At 43.4% G+C, this 24,801-nt stretch overlaps 1 protein-coding gene across 1 annotated transcript; it reads left to right on the forward strand.

The window, feature by feature from the left end:
• The first annotated feature begins 3,773 nt into the window (after positions 1-3,773).
• On the forward strand, positions 3,774-5,263 carry LOC120903797 (fibrinogen C domain-containing protein 1-like). The gene is made up of 2 exons (XM_040313409.1): positions 3,774-4,961; positions 5,063-5,263. The coding sequence occupies exon 1, from the start codon at positions 3,827-3,829 to the stop codon at positions 4,769-4,771; it is 945 nt and encodes a 314-aa protein (XP_040169343.1). The 5' UTR covers positions 3,774-3,826; the 3' UTR covers positions 4,772-4,961; positions 5,063-5,263.
• Positions 5,264-24,801: the final 19,538 nt, after the last annotated feature.

Below are 24,801 nucleotides of genomic sequence, written 5' to 3' on the forward strand. Positions count from 1 at the left end.
TTCGTTCGTGTGCCCAGTCTTTGGTGTGGACAACTGGCAGTGGTGGCCGGATTAACGTTGACAGGAGCGTCAAGCGAAATGTCTGAGAGCCACAGTGCTCTCCAAAAAGGAGGACATCCCGCTAGTAACCCCCGTCTAGCGCCGGGAAGAAAAGTCGGGGATTAAGAGACACACGATGAGGTAACCCAGTTAACGACTTCTACCGGACATACGTCACGTCGGTTACGTGAAGCTGCGTGGTTTTTCTTTTCTCGGAACCGGTGCAAGGATCGATGAAAAAACCGTTCTGCACCTAATCAATGACTAGATCACGATCTGGACCGGGATGGAGTATAAGATGGAGTAACGATTCTTCGAAATTCCTGGACAAATTTGATGCAAGATAACGTAACGATGTTAGTAAGCTATCCTCCGGCAACGTTCTTGCCCATGTTCTAATGTATGCAAGATGGCTTGCGTGTACCATATGCCACACTCTCGAGCAGACAGCTTCCTTCTTTAACTTCCTGGAAGTGATACGGTATGTGTTTCTAGTTACTAGTTTTACAAATTGATTTTCCATTGTTTCCTAAAGAAATGCTGCCTGCTGGACCTGTGTTGACGAGCATATATTTCTCCCATTAGTTGCAGTGCCCAACAGTAAGTGCCCTTGCGGGCAACGGCACCCATACACACATCGATCGAAGACCGTACATTCATCTTGCATACAGCATGCAACAGCAGCAGCGTAGCACATGTTTATCGAAAAGATTATGAAACTTCCACCGTACCGCACGCAGCTCCTCAGCTGTACACATCACCACATCCTGACCATCGGGCAACTACTGCATCATAACTGGCGTCACCGAGTGCCGAGGATAGAGTAGCCGGCGGTTTCCGGGGGTTCACAAAAGTTCCCCCTGAACCAGTTCGTGCTCCGGGGTGCGCCCAACAGCTCGGTGTTGAAGTTTCCTCTAAAGATCCGAAAGATCAACGCACACCATCGACGTTTACCGTTTCGGTGGAAGAAGTGGTCTTGGGCATTAGATGCCGTACAAGAAACAGATGCACACACACACTCACACAGTTTGGCCGGTCGCAGCCTGGAGAACCCCATTTCTTTGGGGACGAAGTTTTCCAAAGTCAACATCGAGTCGGGTTAAATCCGGTTCACTTTCCCGGTATGCCGGAACCATTAGCGAATAACGATGGGGCTTAGAAGTAGTAGCCAAACCGTCCCACACTCCCAAGCGTCTGTACCTACCGACCTGCGGCAGGACATACTTTAAAAAAATGGCGCACAGATCTTGTATAAATTTGCGGATGAGCTTTTTCCATTAAACTTTCATAAAACCGATCTAATAAAGATGGACAAAGTTGGGTTTGGTACCGGTGCCGTCTGTATGGCTACCCCACCCATCTGGTCTGCAGTAAAACCGCGCATACCGGACCAACACATGCAGACACAAGGGCCGGAGATGCCATGCACATCAAATTATCCCGCCAGAAACGTACATGATACTTGGCCGGAGCGTGATTGTGAGCGGCTACGGCCCTGCGGCTACACTTGCCGTGTGCATTAACAATATCAAATCCTTGCGATCCATCGCAAAGTCAAAGTTTTTAAGCTCCACAGGAGCGTCCCCCATAGGGGACGATAGTGTCCCCGGAGCCCGGGAGTGTTTACCGTTACACTTCCGCATTACAGCCCGGCCAAGCACTGGACGAAGTGCTGCGGTTATCTCGTGCTCATCATCAGCGATAGCTGCGATTGCTGCTGTCGCCGGCTTAGCAAACTCTCGGTCCCGTTTGTGCTGATGATCATCTGACCGGGGCTTATAAATGGGGGAGCCGGAAAATCCGGACAGCCTGTACGTGTGTGTGTTTCAGAGAGAGCTCTTGTCGACAGCAGAGTTTCTGCCGTCATCGGGTCCGGAGTCTGTTAAACCCGGCCAAATGACTTCCCGCCGATCCGATGCGAACTTTTATGATTGGATTTCACATGCACCAGCTGCAGCTGCAATGGTGAATAGGGATGCACTGTTCAAATAGCGAACTGCCCGTCATCGTGCGCAAAACTCGCCGCCCTTCATTTGCGCCGAGGATGAAAGTGCATCCAAGGGTTGTTTGTTTTTTTTTTGTTTTGCGTCGAACAGCGAGGGAAAGTTTTACTCGCTAGGCAGTAAAGCTTACGTAAAAAGCAAAACGGTCCACCGTCAACAAGTTGCACATTCCGTGCACGCAAACGAGCGGCCCACTCGCCGTGTAACACGGAGTGTCAACAATCCTTTTCAGCTCACATTCCTGGCGCCGGCAGGAGCAAGGGCCCACCCGTTAATATGTCGTTAAAGTAAGCGACGCATTTTCGGTGCATGTTGCTTCTACTCTTTTTTTTATTTGATCTCTTCATTTGCCAATTTGGCATAATTGTGAAAGTTGGGACAAGTCGGCGGACGAGAACGGTAAATGTGGGATTTTGAATTTCCAACCGAATGTGACAGAGTTTTTGAGAGGATGTGCTTAGCATTAGTTTAGATGAAACTCGGTCATGCCGAGATGGAAACGATAAGAGTTTAATTGGAACCGGGGTAGGGAAACACTATTATGATGAAATTATTATCGGCTTTAGTCGTTTGGGTCCACCAACGATAACAGTGCTCTAGAATGTTCTAAACCAAGGGTCTTCAAACTTTTCAGATCGCAAGCCGCATTGCTACACAAAAGAATTTTTGAGGGCCATTTTAACGTTACTTTTTGCTAATGGGTCATTGTTTAAAGCTCGTTTTAATAATAAAGTTATCAAAGCTCATCAAATTTCTAGGACTTTCTATTATTGAAGCTTTATATAGCTGTTAAAAAGCAAAAAATAACAATTCGATTAAATAAATCCATAATAATAATAAGTCTTTTTAGGCCGTCCACGAGGCCAAAGAGGGCATGGTAGGCCCAAATTGAGCTGGTAAGATGACGTGGAGGCGTCCGCCATTAAGGGGTAACGGATTGGCAGACGAAGACGCGAGACCGTGAGCGATTGTAGCGCCGGATAAGCAAAGAAGTAAGTTTGGTAGCGGCCTGGCTATATGGTTTCAATGCAATGGATGACGATAGACAAGACAGAGAGAAGATCATAGTTTGTTTGTATGCCTGCTAATGATGCCATAGTCAGTTTGGGGATTCCCTCCTTTACCTGCAATCAGAGATCTCTTCCGACTGCCTGTGCCCTTGCTAGGCTTCACCAACGTATGAGCATACAGTCTGTTCCCGAGTTACGCAGATTTGGAAATACGCGATTTTCTAAATTTAACAGATCAAATTTCAAACCAGTACAATTTGCTTCAAGCTCAGTATAAATCACATTTTTGCTTATAAATTGAAACCACTAAAAAGCCAGAAATATCAGAATTTTCTGCCCGAGTCATATCAAATAAATGATAAAGTGTATAAAAGTACTGAATTTAATCAAAAACTCCGAGTGAATCGATAGTATTTTCGTCGAAAAATGTGAAATTCGCCTTACGCGAATTCCTCGGGAACGCATAAACCGCGTATCTCGGGAACAGACTGTATATGTAAACAAAAAATAACATTACGTTTTGCAAAAATACTGACGGCACACGCTGATAAGACCATCATCATCTTTTCAGTGCAGGTTGTGTTGAATATTGGTATTCCCACGGTACTGATAAGTATGGAGTTGTAGAATTCTGCTCGAATTATTCGCTTCCAACAATTATTGATAAGCGCTTCGTTTGAGATTATGCTGCTGCTGCTGTATAAAAGCATCCTGCATAGCCCGTCGTTATTCAGTACCGTCTTTTGAGAGTAAAGCGTTTGGCGATAGCTCAACATGTTCGCGCATAAAGTGATCGTGCTCCTAGCTCTGGCGCTTTGTTCAACGACCATAGTGCGCGGTACAGAAACAAATGGCACAAATACGTTCACCGAGTTCGCGTTCGGGATAATCTCAAACAAACTGCAAACCCTGCAGAAACAGCTGTCCGAGATGGAGTTCGCCATGAAGCAGACGAATCAACAGCAAACGACGCTGTTAGCTCGACTCGACCAAATCAACATCGACCACGAACGGATGCGGAAGGAAATCCAGCAGCTGGCATCAAAGAAAGATTTAGATCTGTTCATGATCAATTCGGGCATAAATCTTCGCAGCGTCTCGTTTCCATCGTGCAAGAAGAATCCATCGAAGCGATCGGGCAAGTACATCATGCAGCCTGCCGAGACGGATGAACCGTTTCTGGGATATTGTGAACAAACGGCGTTCGGCGGTGGTTGGCTTGTGTTCCAGTATCGTTACGATGGATCGGTGGACTTTTACCGCAACTGGACTGAGTATCGGAACGGGTTCGGCAGCATGGATGGCGAGTTTTGGCTCGGCCTTGAGCACTTGCATCGGATGACCTCGGCCGCAAAGCACGAGTTGCTAGTGGAGCTGAAAGACTTCGATGGAAGCTATATGTACGCGTCGTACGCTGAGTTCGCGATCGGCAGTGAGGAGGACCAATATCCTTTAACGAAGCTGGGATCGTACACAGGAACTGCCAATGACTCGTTGTTAGTCCACAAGGGCAAGAAGTTTTCTACCAAGGATCGGGAAGGCTCGTCAAATTCAAGTTGCGCCGTACTCTATAAGGGAGCATGGTGGTACGCCAAATGTTACGATTCAAATCTTAATGGAGTTTATAGGAACAGTGAGAATGCAGAAAATATTGTTTGGACAACATACAAGCTGAAAGTAGGATTGGCTTTCTCAAGAATGATGATTCGCGAGGTATGATGTTTCATTTTAAAAACAAATCATGGTAAAGTCGTCCACTTGTGACCGTCTTGGATGGACCGTCCCCGCGTAGTATTCGGCTGCCTGATACTGAATAAGTCTCGTAAGCCCGTATAAACCGGCATGACCGCTTAGGTTGTTACGCTAACAAGAAGAAGAAGAGAAAAGGAACACAAACACTCACTCCAAGGTCAGATGGTTTTGCACGGCTGATTGTAATAAGCTCGTGTTGTAATTTGTTGGAATAAACGATCTTTCTAGTGGAAAAGGAACACAAACACTCACTCCGAGGTCAGATGGTTTTGCACGGCTGATTGTAATAAGCTCGTGTTGTAATTTGTTGGAATAAACGATCTTTCTAGTGGAAAAGGAACACAAACACTCACTCCAAGGTCAGATGGTTTTGCACGGCTGATTGTAATAAGCTCGTGTTGTAATTTGTTGGAATAAACGATCTTTCTAGTGCATTGATAAACCTAAATGTCAGTGTTAGCAGCCAGCATTTCAACTGAATGTAAATTCTTATCAAAAGGTTTTATATCCGTCCGTATGCTATGGTGAGAGGAAACAAAAACATACACGAGCACAAATTATATAAAATATTATTTACGTTATTATTTACGGAATTCAGAGCACCTTGCGTAACAACCGAACGATCCTCGCAGACAGATCGTTTTCAGGTGCTCACGGCTCGTCAACTGCAGTAAGAGTGGCTGGCTGCATTATTTCATACAACCATAGAGAAAGAAAGCAATCTTGCACAATGTGCTTTGAAATATTTTTTTTGTTTTTGTTTTGGCGGATGAAGATCCAACAGGAAGCCATCGACAAAACAAATTATTAAAACATAAATGTCGATTGTGAGGTCATTTAGGTGCTGAAACGGTTCCAGGCACACACTGTTTGCTGTTATGTAATTGCATTAGATTGCGTTATCGCTGGTTGAGGCAGCTGTCACCACAAACAACCGGCTGATTCATGACTTTCAGCAAAAGTTCGAAGGATTGTTAAGCCCACATCCAACAGCATCAACCCAACGTCCAAAGCAACCAGTTTTTAGCACCGGGACAATACAATTCGTAACGCTGAATTGATTACACAAAGGGTTGCTCACCACGAATGGAAAATCAACGCCAACATTTGTCATGTGGAATGGAGTTGTTACTTTGTTGCTACAGGGTTGGATATAAACATGGGCAAACTGATTCTTTGCGACGAATCGAGCGAGTTGGTTCTTTTGCTAACTGCAAATCACCAGTGAGCGGTACTATTTATTTATTTCTAATTTGCCGTAGTTTGGAGAACCCTGTTGGAAACTGTTTAACACTTTGACCACAGGGCTGATGTCAGAGTATTTCGAGTTAGTACGTAGCGCATGGCAAGAGAGCGAGGAGAGCGACAATTTATCTTGCAATTGTTGTCACTCTTTTGTTTCATTGCGATAAGCGGCGTAGCACATATCTTTCTCGTTCTCTCTTTCCTACCTCATTCGTTCTCAAGAGAATCACTGAGCGTCAGATACAAAGCTGAACGGTGAGCAATGCCGCCATGCGAATTCATATGACACGGCGCTTAAAGCATTAAAGGCGCGTAAATGTATGCTTGCTGAGCAATGTTATTCTATTAGCCATTTCGTCGAACTTTATCAGTTTTTTCGACAAATTTTGACACAATAATGTTATGTCTTTTCATTGTTATGTTTGTTTTTACTAAACTTTCTAGTTTTAATGTAATTTAATGTAATTTTAATCTAATTTTAATGTAATTTTATGAACACCGAAAAGACTTTTGCAGTTGCAGTTTTTATTATTAGTTTTCCTTTTTCCTCATAACTATAATACAAATTCTAGTCTCATATAAATTTCGATTAATCCATTTGTCAGAAGTTGTATTCTAATTACAGTTTAAGCACAACGCACAATTTTAACACAAAACATTGCGTTCCTTATAGCTTTAAAGATTGCATTGTGTTTCATAAGATTTAAGTTACATTTAAAAACGTTTATTACATTTCATATTTCATTTATACAATTTAATGATTATATACGTTATTTACGACCTTCAATTTATTGAAAACAACCAAATTTTGTATTGAAATAATATTTGTTTTTGATTCTATTATCTTTCATTGCCCAAAACCGTGTCTCATACATCATATTTTCTTAAAACCCTAGCTGAAACTAGAATTACATTCTCTATATCTACAGCCAAAAGCTTTGGACGCAGCTGTCAGCTCGTTGCAAACCACATACACCAAACCATAGATACACCAGGCGCACTCAAAAGTCCCCTTCCACGCGATAGTTTCCGCCTGCAACATACTGTGGTTCGGTTTTACAACGTATCACAAACCAGCTCTGCCGAAGCGATGAAGCAAACGATACGAACAAACGCCGCACCTAGCCAACACGGTACTTTCCCACCACCGGTACCGGAATCGTCTTAAACTTTACGACACCTTCCGTGCCAATCTGGCACAGGGTGTGCACTCCTCTGCTCGCTCCCAGACCCTCAGCCGGCTGTGACACAGATGGTAATTTTGCCAACCGTGAGCGAACGCCAGCACCCCCCGGATGATCGAGCGCGTCAAAAAACCCATCACACAATTTGTAGCCCATAAAAGCAACACGGTCTTCTCGATTTTCCCCCTCTCTTTCCAGGCTTCATGCGCGTTTTTTTTTTGGTTATTCGAAAAAGTGTACCCAGCGGCACAATGTCTCGAGCGAAGCCAACTGACAAACTACCAACAGGTGTGCCGTTCCGCAGGTTGCTTTGTGAACCGGAAACCGACGACATAAACGCGTCTCCTCGGAACGCTTTTGTTGCCCAATGTGCCGTACGTGTGTGTGTGTGTGTGTGGGTGCCCTCGTTCTGTGGGTGCCAGTCAACCAGTCAGGCCAGCCAGCGGCCTAACGATACCGGTGACGGAGCCGCTCGTCAAACTGGAAGCTATTTTTGGTTTATAGCATTACGGTTGTCAAACGGTAGAAAGATGATGCTCGTAAAAAAAAAGCTCCGCCGAACCTCAAAACCGTCACCGTTTACATCGGTTGAGTGTGAGACACTGGGCGTCTCCATACGCACGCTTTTGGTGAGGCTGAAGGCGCCGGAACGCGAGTATCGCTCCGAAGTTACAGATCGATGAGAATAAATCAAGCAAAAATGGTGGCTCACGGTGATTAAGATTCTGCACAATTGAGCCACGGCTGCATGGCGACGAGACAGACGGTAGACGCCATTTAGATTATGAAAGCATCGTTTGCTTTGATGGGGCAGTTAAGGAAGGGAGAGAATTAAATTATCATCTCTGCTGAGCGGCATGGTAACGGTGGAAGCTGTGAGCTGTGCTAAATGCAATACAATGAGCTGGAAATGTGTTGTAAAAGGGTTTATTTTAACACAAGGTCAATTTTGACAGCTTTTTGTCGACATGAGAGTTACATTTCGCATTGCCATCCGATTATTAGAAGCTTTTTTGAAAAAATGAAGAATCAAAGCTCTTGAAGCAAGCTTATCAAAAATAACCTTTCCAACCACGACATTTACAGATAAATCAAGCCTAAAAAAAGAAGCCTTTTTGCCCGCAGGAACGAATTAAACCGTAAGGCAAACTCTGTATCCACACAAACTAAGCGTACCGAAGGCAACGCTGTAAGCCAAAAACGGCTCGATCACTCTAATTGTTTGATAACAAGCTTCCCCTTAAAAGCCGCAACCGCAAATCACTCGCACCAATAGCAAACGCCGGCACAGGGAGAAGATTCGGCCGCACTGTTTACCGTTTATTCAACTTGCGCCAACACAAACACGCCACGCAAACTTTCCTCCAAAAATCAATAATTAAAGTACAATCAACAATTAGGCTCGTTTCGCGGAAGTTGCGCACAGCGGAAGTGAAAACAAACGGAGCCCGCAGCTCACAAACACACTCACCCGCTGGCCAAAACGAAAGCAACACAAAGGTAGTCCCCCCACCCCACTGTTGAAGCTTTCAAACAGCCATTTTCGTTCGAACAGCGAATTCCGTTTCTGGCCGCACGGCGGCTTTCCCCTGCCTAACGGGTAGTGCCGGTGCGCAGGGGTTGAAGAAAAAGCTCAAGGCATGGCAGAAAATAACAATAATAATAACATCCACAGCCCTGTCTCTCGACCAGGTTTGACTTTCGGTTCGGTGCGGCCGTGTCACACGACTCGACCGTAAATAAAATATTTATCTTTTCAGTTTTATGCTAATCATTTTAAAAATGCAAATTCATGTCAATTGCAGCGGGCAGTTCGGGGTTGGATGAGGGGGAGCAAGTGGGGCAGCTGCGCTTCCTATCAGTAGTGGTGCAATCATTTTGAGGACGATGTTGTTTTTACCGCCCGAAGAGTGCACCGCACATTCATGTCCGATATTGAAACGGTAGATACTGTTTTTGTTCGTTTCTCGAATCTTGCTCGCATTTTCCGGTATTTCCAGCAGTTGCCACAGCGTGCTTAATGAACGATAAAACGAGAAAAGAACCGATAGGATAAAATGCAATTTTCCCCTTCAGGATTGCACACCCGCCCCTCGCCCAACGCCTTCCCGCCGGATAGTGTGCCGTTATGAAACTTTCCAGGTATCGGTAATTACTGTTCTTTCTGCTCGATGAGCTCGATTTTGCACATAATTTCTCAATCGCAACGATTTACTTTACCCTCCACTTTGCAAGCGTGCCATTAGCGCACAACTGGCACGATGGAAACGGGTTAAAAATATTGCCTTCTTGGAACCATTGGCCACAGTTTGCCAACTCCGGCTGAACGTAATGAATTGCAGTAATTGAAAGAAATCCATCGGCTGCTTTTAATCAGTATGCAAATTTCGGGTTCAATTTTCAGTTTGTTCGAAGAACGCTGCAAATGGTTCGCATAAAGTTGATCGCGTCGGTAGGAGCTTCACAACTCTGCTGAGACAGCGTTGGAAACTTTACTAAAAAGGGGTTTGTTTGTAGTACAATTAGGGGCACGCGTGTGTCACGGCAGGCAAACACGAGACGCCTGGCTCAGCAGTGGCTTTGATCCATTCATCAGCACCCTTCAGCAGCGGAACATACATCCATCCATCCATCCAGCCGGCCAGCCATCTATCAGCCCCCGGTGGCAATCGAATTTTCTTGTCAAGAGTTTTAGAACTTATGCCTCGATCGGGCCGTTGTCGTCGTGGTGAATGAAATTGAATCGCACCACGAACGTCACAAACCCGGGTCGGGACGCACCCAGAAAACTGTGTATCGAAAACGATTTTCCCTGCAGCCTGAGCGTCACTGCACTGTGTCAGGACGATTGTTGTACTGTGCCACTGGGATTGAGTCCAAATTGGTGACCGCGAGCACTAGAATGGATGAGTGAACGTTTCGAAATAGATATTTTTCAAAATGTATTCTTTCACGGTATCTTTCAGTCTATTTAGCATTTGAATTTAGCGTAAAATATAACGTAAGAAAAATGTATATTACCCTCAAAAATAATAACCACATAACAGGTAAACATTTATTAAACCCAGTTTTTTTTATGTACAGCACATAACAATTATCTTACAGGGTTTCCCACGACTTATTGGACAATTCCCATAATTTGTTGGGCTCGGCTCACGATTTATTCATCGTATCCCATAGATTTTGGGTTAGTTTCCATAATTTATTGAAATCGTCCGATTAGATATCAATACAATCGAACCAAAAAATTCTGGGAAACGACAAAAAAATCGTGGGAAACCCTGAAATATGTATCACCTTCATGTTGTTATCAAGAGCTAGAAAAAAATCAAGCACAAAGGTACGACAATACCCAAGTAACATTTGCTCGAAATTGTATTTCCATATCTGCTCGATTCGTACTCGATACTCCTGAACTGTGGATTTGTGTGTAATCAGCTGTGTTGAAAGTGCCTGAAGTTTGTTTATTCGTAAATTAGACTTTCTTCTATCGATACCCGATGATGCCTAGCTCATTTTACAGTCATAGCTTTGGTTATCGATGAAGACCGCAAGCAAACCTTTTGTGCGACGCTATTTTGTGAAAATGTCGTGTTTTTTCAAGTATAAACTGGCTACATCTGCAAACCCAGAAGAAAAAAAAAAAACAAAAAAAACTCGCAACACATTTGAATTTAAAGGACTATTTCTAAATTCCCTCAAACTGGTGCAGTTTAAGGGAAGTTTAAGGTGCCAGTTTAAGGGAAATTGCTCGAAGCCCCGATTTTAGAATTCGAAAATGTCAATTGGGAAATGTCAGTTGGGTTGGATATAGTTATTTATATATTTATTTATTTATTTATTTCTACAAATATCCGCCTCGAGGGTTTAACAATGTTTATTAGTTCCTAAGGAAAGAATAAGGATGCGGATGAATGAAGTTATGCTTGTGTGTTTCGGATTAAAATAATACATTGCATATCTTTAGGCTTTTATATCGAATACGCCTAAAGTTATGCAATTTTCTAATCATTTATTGTTATTGGGTTTTTTTTGCAACATAATCAGTGTTTTAAAATGGTTGAATTTTCGTTTCTATCTAATGCTAAAAGAGAAAAACGCTGAAAATATATTTTTGCATTATTCTTCGTTGAAACTATACAACTTCAACCGTTCTAGTGCTCCACAGGGACCCAAAGCGCAGCACTCGCACCGTTTTTCGGCAGCTGACAACAGTTTCCCGGCGCAAGCGGGGCAAGATAAATGTTTCAGAAAATTAAACAAGTTCCTAAACATAAACACACACAAACACGCGCTCGCTTGTACCATGTCTTTCCTGAGCTGCCCAAAACTTGCACGCAGGCTCAAACTTCCACCGAGCGATCCACATTCACCCGCTGGTGGCAAAGAAAATATCGTCCCCGGTTTGTTTGATGCAACCGTTCGGCTGATCGAAAGTGGCTACACAACGAGAGTGGTTTTGCCTCGGATTGAATTTGGTTAGACCCCAGCCACCCCGCTCTGCCCTTCCTTGCTCCTTGGAGGGCTTGGGCCTGCTACGGAGCAGATGCAATTTTAAGCCGCTCCATCTCCACGGAAACGAAGAGGGACGAACGCACGGCCGGTAAACATGAAACGCGGCCCACACCCTCCCACCGCCAAGACATTGCCACATATTTTATGTCAGCGAACGATAGGGAAGCTACGGGCGGAAAATTGCATTCATCGCCAGCGCGTGCTCTGATTTTGCGAACCGGTCGTGCCCGTGTAGGCTTGCGGGCGGCAAAGGCAATGCATCGCACCAGGCGCACAACGCGGTATTGCACAACACCGTGTTTGGGGTTTCATAAGAAACCACGCAAACACGCGCACATATAAATACACACACACTTTTCCACCAAGAGCAACGGAAACTTGGACGGTCGGAGTTGGTTATGTTGAAATTGCAACGGCTGGCGCGAGTTTCTTCCATTTTTGGCGTGTGGGCACGGTGTAGGTATTTTCATTTTGCCGAGAACGGAAGCATCGCTGACGCCTACGAAGGTGGCATTGATTATAAAACCGTGTGCAACAAGCACCTTTTACGCGTCGTTTTCAGCATGATGGGGAACTGCTGCACTCTACCCTAACAAATGTTAGAAGGTAATGTTAATGTCTTGTAGAACAATTTTACAGCACAACCGGAAACAACAACACTCAAAACTGTGTTTGCCAATGCTTTAACTTGCTCTGCTCTGCTATTTTCAATCGAACAACTATTTTACTTTGAATAGGGATGGGATGTAAATTTTAAGGTTCGGTTAAACAACATTGTTTCATTGACACCTGGAACAGTAAATGCATGGGTGAGACATTAATTATGTCTACCAATTACACGAATTAATGAGCCACCAACATAACAGTTCGCATTAATAATGACGATTCAAGCTCGTCCAAGAGTAATTATATTTATTTTATCAATAAATTAATTGCATAGATGAAAGATTCCCTTTAACACTGTTTGATATTTCAGACATCAATACAAGCATATGTGTTAGTGATTCGAAATCATTCAAGCATTTCATCAAACCGACGATGAAACTGTGCTGTGGCATACCTTTAGGCGCTTTACTCCTAGGCCAACACGTTAAAGGTTAAAACAGAAAAACTAAAGCTTAATTCCAAATTGTTTCAAATGTTTCAGATAAATCACCGCTATTTTCAATCATCTTTTATTTTCACAAGTTTTTACAGGCCAGTGAAACTTTGCGTAATTTATTTAACGATCTCATGAAACAAATGATCATGGTCCAAAAAAAAAAAAAAAAACTAACGTTTCTGTTTTTGTCCCACAACCTCATCCATATCAATGCCACCGGTCTACAATCATTTACTTTTCCCACACCCGGTGTCAATCACATGGCTCCACTATGCCACTGTTTCTCTTTCTTTCTTTCTCTCTCTGTATCTATCTCTCTCTCTCTCTCTCTTCTCTTGCCTTTCAAATCAAACCAGGGCAAACACTAACCGTGCTTATCCAATTGAATTTTATGAACACATCCAGGCTGACGACCTGATGACCAACCGTTTGGTAAATCCCATTCGCAATCGCAACACCATTTTGTGAGTACGACCGCCATCGGCAGCAGGGAAGGTGGGGAAATCGCACCATCATCATCGTGCGCCAGTGCGCTGCATAATCCGGCCGGGAACGCAACGCACCAGCAGCAAAAAGCACCGCCATAGCGGAATGAATATTTATGAATGGAGACAAAAAGCGAACCATTCCATTTCGCTGGACCAGTGCGAATAAAAGCGATAAAGAAAGAGAGAGAGAGAGAGAGAGAGAGAGAGAGAATAAATGTCGAACCAAAGGAACGGCAGCACGAACAAACAAACAAGCAAACAAACAAACGCCCGCAAGCAAGAGGTAGAAAGTGCAGCAGACGACGAACCCCGGCGCTTCTGCACCGCACCATTATGAGCGTTAATAAATGTGCACATTCAGTGACGGTTACGGTTGCGTTTAAGGCAACAGCAGCCGTATAAATGTATCGCATTTAGCCTTTTCTTGCTCATTCACCGTTCGTGTCATCGTTCGGTTTTGCCTTTTTTCCCCCTTTAAATCGTAAGCTATCGTTTGTACAATTGCTGCTTATCGTCACAGCACCGATGGCAGTTGAAACTCGAACGAAACCCCACAACGTATGCGCGGGTCGGGAATTGTCCTTCGGCGCTACAGTCTTCTACTCTCGTAATACCTTCCAGTATGTTGGATTTAGTTAATACATTGCTTTGAAAAGGACAAAAATGACGTTTTCTTAAACAAGGAAAATGTACAGCACATTCGCTAAGGATTATTCCAGTTTCTCTGCTAGCACAGCACATACATCACACTACTCAATGCACTATGTAAACAAAAACTTACTTAAACTCACACTTCACTGCAGAGAAATGAATTAGTTTCTGTAAACTCATACACCTCCCAAAACAGACCCAAACTCAATCAAACACGCTTCCGAAAGCGTTCCATTTGCCTTAACAAATAGCTCCGCTCGCGTTTGTCCGGGCATAATATTTACAAAGCTCAATCAAACGACGTTGATCAAAAGCCTTTAGCCGTGGTGGGGGGGACCGTGTCATGCGAGCAAGTCTTCCGCCCGCCAGTGTGTCGCAGATACCGAAAGACAAGGATGCTCACTTTGACATTTTAGCATGCACTTTGCGTTTTGCTGGTCGGTTCTGCATCCCGCGTGAAGGGAAGACGCAAATGGAGGAAATCAAGTATATCCGGCTGATTTGCATCGTGCCGATCGTACGAAACTCCTCCTCGGCAGCAGCGGGCGTATAGCATGTCGGGCTGTAAGAAATGTAAGCTCCCTTTTCCAGGAGTGAGGAAGAAAAGTTTTGTCCCGCTGCTCCAATGGTTTTCTTTTCCAGTTTGTTTGCATCGCTCTTTTCGAAACGCTAACAGTCACAAAATGCATTGCTCTCAATCAAAACTGCTACCATGCCGAAACGAGGCCATGCACAAAAGGACGTACTGCAAAATAAAATGCACAAAACATCTCCCAGCTTCACGCGGATTGCAGTGAACGCTTCCCGGGGCAGGTTCGTTAAAATAGTTTCAGTGCCAGTTTTAGTTCCCTTCTATATTCTGTTAAAATCGAATCGCTTGCATTTGTGGTACGCGAGCTATTCGCGTTCCCAACAAGCTCCAAAATGTCACAAAGTTTGTAGCGACGATGGCAAAAAAAACAGAAATGTCCTAAAATCCAATCGAATTTGGAGCTTTAATTTTGTCAGTAACGGATGTTTGTAAAATTTTCTTAACCAACTGCCAGTAAGCACCCGACACGCTTTCCGACCCGACAGCACACACAAAAAAACAAGCCCCCGAAACAAAGAAATATCCTCGCTTAAACGAAATACCATTGCACGGGGCAATAAATCTGGATGCCTGGATGCCTTGCCGTGTACGAAATGCAACCCGTAGTGAAAAAGCCAACCCAAGAAAACAAAAAGTCACGAAGCTTCAACTGAGCACAGTAAAGAAACGATACAAATGACATCCTTTCCGCTTCCGGTTCCGCCGATTTTCGGAGCGGTGGCTGCCGGATTCGGTGCCTCTCCGTTTCGCTGCACTTGGCGATGCACTTTTCACCGTCCCGACAAACGCTCGATCGCTTTTACGGAGCAGCTCGCCTTAAAATTCCTTCCAATGTTTCCGGGATTTTCTTTCCGCCAGGGGAAATAGTTTGTGTGTGTGAGAGACTCCACTGTTGACTTTCATACAAACGATCGCCCAAGCATTGCAAGACGGCCAGATTTTAGATTTTCTTTGCCGGTGTCGTTGCGGTGTGAAGGCAAACGGCACTAAAGCAAGCAGGAATTAAAGTCTCAAGACAGATGAATGGGAATTTCGGTAAAATAAAATGTGCTTTTAAGAGTGTGTATATGTGTGTGTATGAGTGTGCTAGTTTGAGGTAGAGATTTTTTGCCCCGAACCCTGGCAGAGAATGTGATTCTAATGATGTTAAATAGGTAATGCGAGTACTCATTTATTTTCAGGTATTTGTGTGAGCCCTTTATGTATGAGCACACTAGATGATTATTCAAGACGGGAGATTATATTACTCCTGAAATATTCATTCAAAATAAGACTAACAAGGCTAAGACTAAATAAGTTTAATAATTTCGTATATTAAAAGACAGAAATCGATACGATCATAGATTGAATTAACCGTTCCACCTAGTCTAAAGTAGTTAAATTGCATATCTTTAGGCGTATTGGGAATTTGTCATTACTTTGCAAACATTTGGGCGTTTCTTAAGAAAACGATTCATGGAGTCTCTTTCACGATTAATTCATCAAACTATCGTTTTATAACATTTTCTTATGTGAATTTATCGATTCAAAACACATTTAGGTTTTAATATTCTAAAACAATTCCTATATGCCGTTTGCATTAGCCGCATAAAGGGAAATCTCAATTTTCTATCCTTATTGAGCACATAGTTACCCTCCCAGACGTTAAACATCCTGAGTGAAATGTTAAATTAACCAACCGAAACCCTAATAAAGCAAAACGAAGCAAGACATTAAAAATCCAAAGATAATTAGAGGCCACAGTTTTAATTAGATGCTGACTTTTCTACCCATCCCCAACCGCAAGATTGCCATAGCACGGTCCGGATTCGAGACGGCCGGATCCCTTCAAGCTGAGCTTCGCGTTACCCGAAAACGGCAAATTATTCGTGAGAAACCAGAATGACCCATCCGGCCGGCTCGGCGACCGAAAATGCTGATCAACCGCTCCGACCTTAACCGATCGTCCCGTAATCTACGCCCTGCTCAGATCCGTCCATTGACCCGATCCGCGAACCCTTTTTGGAAAGTGCACATGCTTCGGGTGCGAAATTTCGGCGCAGCATTGGCACCCTTACCATACGGCCAAGCGCCCACACAAACCACTGCCACAAAACGCCCAACCACCAGCGGGTCAGGCCACGTGAGTCAGGTTGTGTTCTTTGGTTTGCGGTTCGCCAATTTATTATGCAAACGAATAGTGAATTAAAATTAGGTTCACGGGTTTACGGGCTCCGCAACAACAGGCTGTGCGGCCTTGGTACGGATAGGGCTGCTTCGCCATTTGTTCGCCTTTCGTGCAGAAGCGGAGGGAAAATGAACGACAGTTGGGATGGTGTGGCGAGCGATTTGACTGCCCAAAATCCGCAACCCGTTCGTTAAATTTGAGTTCAATCGAAATTGGCTAGCATGTGTACGATTCTTATTGTGGCAATCGGTGTCCTGCCACTGGCCGGCGAGAAATATGGTGAGAAATGAAACACATAAACCAGCGCCAACGCAGCACAGATGGTGCGCGCGATGGTGGTTGTGGTTTTTTTGGCCGCAAAACAAAAAATACAGTGAAAAACAAAAATCACATCCCACCACAGGCACGCCGAAGTGGCACACCGAAACCGAGCAAAAAAAAAAAAACACGTCACCCTGAGGTTTAAACGGTGGGCAGAAAAAAAAATAAAAACGAGTTTATTTGGGGAATCTGCTAAAGCTAAAGTCGTACGTTTGACTTCCTGACCGGTAACACTCTCGCGAAACCGCAATCAGTGGTCAATTCAACGTACGCAAACTATGTTGGCCACGATTGGAAGAGCATTTCAGCGATTATTTCACCGTAAGCAGAAGACAAAGTCGCAGTGCTGCCAATACTCGATTGGCATTTAAGAGCAATGTACAAGAGGAATCTTTGGAGTTTTTGGTTGTATGGTCTAGTTCAGCGATCGGCAAAGTGCTCTTTGATATAGAGATGGCGGCTTTTAACAGTTAATACATCTCAGATAACTTTCATACATTTTTGCTCTTGGTTAAACAATTTGGCTCTCCGCGTAAAACTCTACGAACATTATGGTAGAATTTGGCTATTTCGTTTGATTAATGTAACGTTTCGGTTTGGTCTAGTTAGATTGGCAGTTAAGTGACAAAAATGCTCTTTAATGTGTTTTCAAATTAATTTTATGCATAATTTTCATACATAGAGAAAATATTTGGATGTAGAAGTTTATGAAAGAGTAATTAAAGCTATCATTTTAAAAAGAGCCATAGCATAACGTTCAATATATTTCATAACAAATCAAACCATGTCAACAGATGCATAAAGCTCATTTTCACCGTATCATCACTTGCATTCCAAAGTCCATATATCGCGCGCGCATGTTTTGAAACTAAGCAGTCTCTTTCAATTATTTCTATTTTTTATCTACTTTGTTTTGACGAAGTAATTAAAATAACGGTTTTTATAATTTCTATAATTCTTAACCTGTCAATTTGACTAAACTATGATCATCATCACCAAAGTGCAACACAGCAATATAAAAGACAAAGCGCATATTATACATAAAACACACAAAAAACAACAAAACAGCACCATTAACACAAAAATAAAAACAGATAAATAATTGATTAGTTAAATTTACAGTTGATGCAGTTCTTAAGTTAGAAATTTCACTTCACATGCGTCGAACATAATCGCTTAAAATCACTAACAGTTTATGTACTCCTTTAAAAAACAGCAAAACTCCACACGAGTTTGTTCTCATGTTTGAGAGTATGGCTGTTTCTGCACTTCTTGTACCGTAATTATGTATTTATTTATTTTATTATAAGGTGTCAAGCCTCCATGGCCTTATGGAATTATGGATGTCAGAACCTCGTACAACTTTATACAACAGTACAATTTGCAAATAAATATCCAGATCATATAAACCAGGGGTCTCCAAACTACGGCCCGCGGGCCGCATGCGGCCCTCAAGAGCTTATAATGCAGCCCACGATGACTTTGCCAGAGTTAATATAAATATTACGTTATAATGACTTTTTCAAATAGCATTGTATTTTTTTACTTTTCTTAGACAAAAATCATGCTTTGGTTACTCGAAGCTGTACAAGTAACGTTAGTATTTTGTTATCAAAACGATATTTAAACGTTCAATAATCATTTAAAGGTAGCGTCAAATGGCCCTCAACATAGTTATTTTTGAACCAATGCGGCCCGCGAGCTGAAAAGTTTGGAGGCCCCTGATATAAACGATTCGCCGTTGTAGACACATCCCTTCTAGTATGGTCGCCATAGAATTTGGATATAGATTAATATGGTCAACATAGATTAATGAAGCGTGCCTTCCTAAACCCAAAACCAAACGCATCGCTCAATTTTGTCGATGCCTTTGGAGACGATGCCTTTGAGTTTCCGTTGCCAAGAACAAAATAGTTGGACAGTGCTCAAGATGAGGAGCGAACAGTGTGTTCGTACAACTAAATCTTTCCAAACAAGTCGAAATCAGTTTTTATTCTTTTTTTTAAATATTTTCTAAAAGTGTGGTGTAATACACTTTTAGAAAATATTTGCAATGGTATTTTTGATGTATAAATTTCAGCCTATTACTCACAATCACTACTAAGTATTTAATTTCATTGGCTAAGTCAAAATATTTACCGTCCAGTCTAATGTCTGGAAATTTTTGATCAGTTAATTAATAATTCGTCTTGAAAAGTTGAAGTTTCACAGCTCTTTTAGGAATATAGTACCCCACGAATTGAAGTTCGCTTAGCAAGTTGCGATCTAATTCCACAAAATGCTGCTACTAGTCAACCGTAAATGCAAAACCAGCATAACCTTTATTTAAACACTTTTTAAGGCCAAAATTGCAATTTCTATGTGCATTGAAACGAACAGTTTGTATGTTGACTCATTCAAACTCGAAAACTGTATAGAAAGCAGTTGCAAACATGCACAAAAACATGAGCACCGTTCAATCCATAAAGGCCGATGAATTGCTAAAACACACTGGCGTTCACTCTAGGCATCGCTCCCATTAAAGCCCGTTTCAGCAGCATCGGCAGCTTCCAGAGTTGTTGTTTTTTTCCTCCTCCCGTATGTGGGTCACCGTTTCGTTGGCTGACGGCAAAAAAGCGAACGAAAGAGTGAGAGAGTGAGAGCGAGCGACCAACCGTACAAACAAAAAAGCACACACAAACACAATCCCCCCAGGATAATGATGATGGTGCACCATCAAGATGCTGCAAAATTTCGATAGAAAATACCCGCGCCAAGCGGCCCACCATTCCTGACGATGGCGTTCGCCACCGATGATGGCTACTATTATAATGCGGATGACGATTATGGCTTCGGCGCGCAAGGGCCGAGCCGGCAGTAGCAATGGCAATGGCTAAAAGCAGCAATATTCAAACAATGGCTTTCAACTTTTCACCCAGCGTTTGGGAGAGGGGCAGCGGCCCAGGGTTGTTGTGCGAGGGGGGAAGAAACGGTTGGGATATTTACCCCTAAACTGGGGTCCTGCTGGGCAACAAGGCACGGACGAGCGTTGGTTCGGTACTTCATTTGTGCTTGACTTCACGCTGAGGTTAGTAGCCCTTTACGGCGTGGCGAGCACCGTAATTGTAGCAATGAGTTTGAAGCTTAAGCCCGTTCGATGCTTTCCTCATCTACCTGGCTGCTCGTGTGGAATGAGTTCTGTAACACAGTCAAAGAGAGAGAGAGAGAGAGACAGAGATACAATGTTCGCTTTTCTGGGGGTTTTTTGGGAGTGTAAAACTCAATTATGCATTCATAAAATCATTAGCAAGCGGCATTCCATTGTGTAGGAAAGCACTTTTTAAAAGCGGCATTAAAAGTACATTTTGAAATTCAAATAGCAGCCAGCAAAGCCAAACCAACGTACGCCGTACCACCACTGGAGCTGGTGCACATTGTCCCTCGACATTGGTGCATGTTGTTCGCCCTTTTCTTTTGTTCGGGCTCCCAGCCGCTCTTGACTCGCTGCCAGCGAATCAATTGATTGGAAATAACGCTAAAAGCTGCCAAAGACGCTGCCACTATCCCGATGTTCGATATTAGCCCGAAAAGACAATAAATTCTTCACCAGTCACGCCGCTGCCTGGCCGGCTCCCTTTTACTGTCTGCCCCGTGTCATCTACAGGACTCTTCATCATTCCGCGTGACAGTGCAAAAATGTGGTTCGCCGAGCAGTTCGCCAAAAACCGCCACCGAATGAAACAAAAAAAAGCGCACAGAAACATAACGGAAGTTGAAAAAAAAAAACAACATGAAAGCTACCCCAACAAGATAACAACTTCGAGTGAAATTATTCTTGCATTGCATAAGGTTTGCATTGCGATTGCGAACCAATCGAAATGCAGACTGCACACACACAGTGATCGAACGAAAAAGAACAACCCAGTTTGTAAAAGCCGCAGGCTCTTTCTAGCATCTTTCCGGTGCCGTCTATCTGTCCGGGCTGTCCGATAGCCATCAACAGGATGGTATCGCTGGTGGATCGAATTCTTAACACTTTACCAACCCCCTCTAAACACGGCATGTTTCTGCTGCACATGGGAAAAAGCGAACACAACAACAAGCAAATCAAAAAGTGCTCTCCGTCCCAGAAGTGACCATTTTCTCACCCCTTCCCCATAAGAGATTCCCATCAGAGATTAGATCAGCTATCAGGTTAGCACAATGGAGGAGAAAGACAAAATGTCCTCCAATTGTCGCTTCCCGAGCGCTTTCTCCTGCTGCGCCGACCCGTTCGACCGAACGATTGCAAACCCGATTGCCGTAAGAGCATACAGACACAAAGGCACACAAATTGGAGGAAAAATCACAGCAGCACGCAAGAAATGATAAAGCAAAAAGAAAAGAACGTAAGTAAAAAACACCACCAAATGACAATAACAGCAGACAAAAACGGTTCCAATGCAAACAGGGCAAGCACAGCCTACATGCCCATGGTGTGCTAGTAGGAGAGCATTTAAGCGAAGCGAAGTACGGAGAGCGAGCGAGAGGAACAAAAAAAAAGAAGTCCCCAATCACGCCAAGGTTGGGTTGAAACTGCACCGGACAGCACCCGGACAACGGGTGTGGGAAAATTTATCACCCGTCCAATCCAACAAACACAAACGCCAACGGGTGGGGGGGAAAACAAAGCGAACGACAGCAAACTGACTGCAACATCTCGGTTGTAGCTCGGCAAGCGCCCAGCACACCGCAGGACATCTTCTGACAGGCGATCGAACTAGGGACGAACTTGGGGAATCGCCCGGGCAACGTTTGGCGTGTTTGTTTTTGTTTGCAAAGAACACGTTCCCGTGCAACAGGGCGCAGCTGGGAGTTGGCTTTCTGCTGCTGCTGCTGCTGCTGCCACTGCTGCTGTTGCAATCGTTTTCCTTCGACACACAAGGTACGGGTCACACTGCCGTTTGCAAGATTAGCCCGCATTATACCGGGTGCAACTGCAATGTCAGTTCAATTAAAGTCTCGCATGTGATCGATCAACGACGACGACGACGACGTGGTGGATTGATGAGACCGTTTGGTTAAGGTTGCCATGTTAGAAAATAAGCAATATTAGAGCGTGCGTGTGTGTGTGTGTATGTGTGAGTGTCTGAAGATCGATCGTTTCTTGGTGGCTTGCGGGAAAGTAGTTTCCTTATCGCTTGCGAGATGGATGGTTTGGCGAGTGTTGAAGGTTATACACAATCATGTTGAGCACTATGCTACCTTTCACAGCAATATTAAACAGTGTTCCAATTAAACAGTGTAACCAACAACAGTTATATGTTAAGCTTTGGCAAGCACAATGCGCCGCGAACAATAAATTATTCATAAACTAATGTAAAGCGCCTGAAAGTATACATTTTGCTACACAGCCTGCAGATATGCAAAATGCTCTACAAAACAGTTGTAATTACACAATCAACTCATTGAAGCTCTGATTTTACGCATGCCATACATTCTGGAAAAGCAAACAAATAAATGTTGTAAAATACTTTAGAAATCCGGCACCCCGCCAAAGCAATAAACCTTCCGAGCTGTCCCCAACATGATGCATGTTTGTTCTAACTTCTCAATCACAAACTTACTCCAATAAACAACAAGTGCTTCATTACAAAGCGTTTGAGTTTCCCATTTAACATCCCAGCGCCAGGTACACGGCAAAGCAAACGCCATGGCTCAGTTCCTCGTCCCCACACACTTTTGCGCATACTTGTGTGCCATTTTCCAAAACAAAACAAAACAAAACGGGTAGGATTTACTCGAAATCCGATACGAAACATGGTACGCAAGAATTCAGATAGAAATGCCCGAAACGTAACCCAAGCCTTCACCCCATCGCCGCACATGGTTAACGCCCCAACCAAACGAAACCGAGAGGAAAACAGATTGAAAAGTTTGGCTTCTCTTACCTTTTCGGAATTTTCACACATAAAACCTAAACTCCCGGCGGATTGAAATTCGCTACAGAGAAAAGTATGAGGAAATGGCGCGCGCACACACACACACATACACACCCACCCACGGACGACTTGGGATAGCTTCTTTCTTTCTTCTGCAACGGGATACCGCCAGTGGCTGGGGTGCGCGTGTTTCTCATCCGACTTTTGCACCCGACGTTGATGGATGAGAAACGTGATGCGTGGAATGTGCTGCCCCGAAAAAAAAACAATCCCCATTCACCGTCCAGTCAAAACAGCCAACCCTGTACCTTCGCTTCATCACCCACCCAGGGCTGTTTGGTGGAGTGAGAGCTGCCGTAAGCAGATAGAAATGCGCGAAACTTACAGGCATAAAGCATGGATAGTATTCCGTGTGGAAACGTCTTAGCTCCAGCCCAACTTCCCTGCGACGCTACCGAGCAAGCTGTAACGTGATGGTGCTGACGGAATGCAGAAGCTTTCGGTGGTACTTTGCTGCTAGTCGATCCTATCACGAGCGACGCGAAATTAAAGTAGAAGGTTTAAGTTTCACGCTCGCCCAAAACTTTCGTCTGTTTTTTTTTTTTTGTGTACATTCTCCACTTTGGAAGTTTCGTTCGACAGGGAATGAGACGTCTTGCCAGCCTGGTTGAAGATTACAAAACTGCAGAGGAAGTGATAGCTCGATATCTGAGTCGTCGCTTCCAGATTCTTTACATTCCAAGCCGTTCATAAATGTTTCGCTGATATCCTAGCCGCCGAACTAGAGACACTCATTTTAAAAGAAATAATTTTGATGTTGTTTAAACCTATGACAAATCATGAAATATGATGAAAGTCTGTTTTTACAAAAAATACTTTTTGCAGTATTTGGAACAAAATAATAGAATTGAATTCTTTGTTCACCATGATGGACGATGATTTCTTTTGCAAATTTAAAGGTATGAATTAAATTTTTTAAATGTTATTTCATACGCGACTTTTAACGGGAAACTGTATGTGTACCACAATTTTACTGTCCCAAATATACATTGAAGTTAGTTTATTGATTTGTAGGATATATTTGTGCTAACTAGTGCTGCAAAATGTCATGAGCATCACGAGTTTTGCACCAACAAAAACAATGAACATATCCGTGGTGGCTTGATGCTCATTGCTGATACTCAAAGAAAGTGCATCATGACATGCCGAATACGAAATCCGAGTGCCTGAGTCAAACGCGATACTCTAACTGACAAGCTGTGCTTAATGCCACTGTTTCAGTCACAAACACTCATGACTGAAACGAAGCTCAAATCAGCTCACGTATACAACTGAGATGATCAGAGGTAACACTCAAACAGTTGGTGGAACATTCACATTGTTGCTACGGGTGTAGCAATCTATATTTGAGTTTTTAAAAAAGAAAGGATGACAAAATTCACAAAATAGCTTTCGCGTTTTAGTGATGTTCGCAGCGTAGTTTTAAAATTGGTATTGCCTATCCGTTTTCTAATTTGCGACTAACCGCGTTTCGCGATGACGCCCTGTTCCAGATCAGCTGTTCGGCAATGAACTTGGTTGACCCTTTTAATGACCGCTGCCGAACTTTATCCTAATTGGCCCTAATCTTGGTCATATTTTTGCCTCATATTTTTATCCTCATCTGTTGTTGTACTGTGGCGCCATCTGCTGCGATTCTTTCTACCTTTTCGAGCTCATGGGACATGACAGCTCGATGTTTGTAAATATCTGTAAATATCCCAATTCGCCTGTCGAATTACATGTGGCCTATATCGTGCCAACACACATGCTTGATGACATTTTGATTAGCA

This window comes from Anopheles arabiensis, chromosome 3 (genome assembly GCF_016920715.1).
Source record: "Anopheles arabiensis isolate DONGOLA chromosome 3, AaraD3, whole genome shotgun sequence".
Taxonomy (NCBI): Eukaryota; Metazoa; Arthropoda; class Insecta; order Diptera; family Culicidae; genus Anopheles; species Anopheles arabiensis.

Coding starts and splice junctions, on each gene's coding strand:
- LOC120903797 (XM_040313409.1), top strand. CDS start 3,827: ATGTTCGCGCATAAAGTGATCGTGCTCCTAGCTCTGGCGCTTTGTTCA.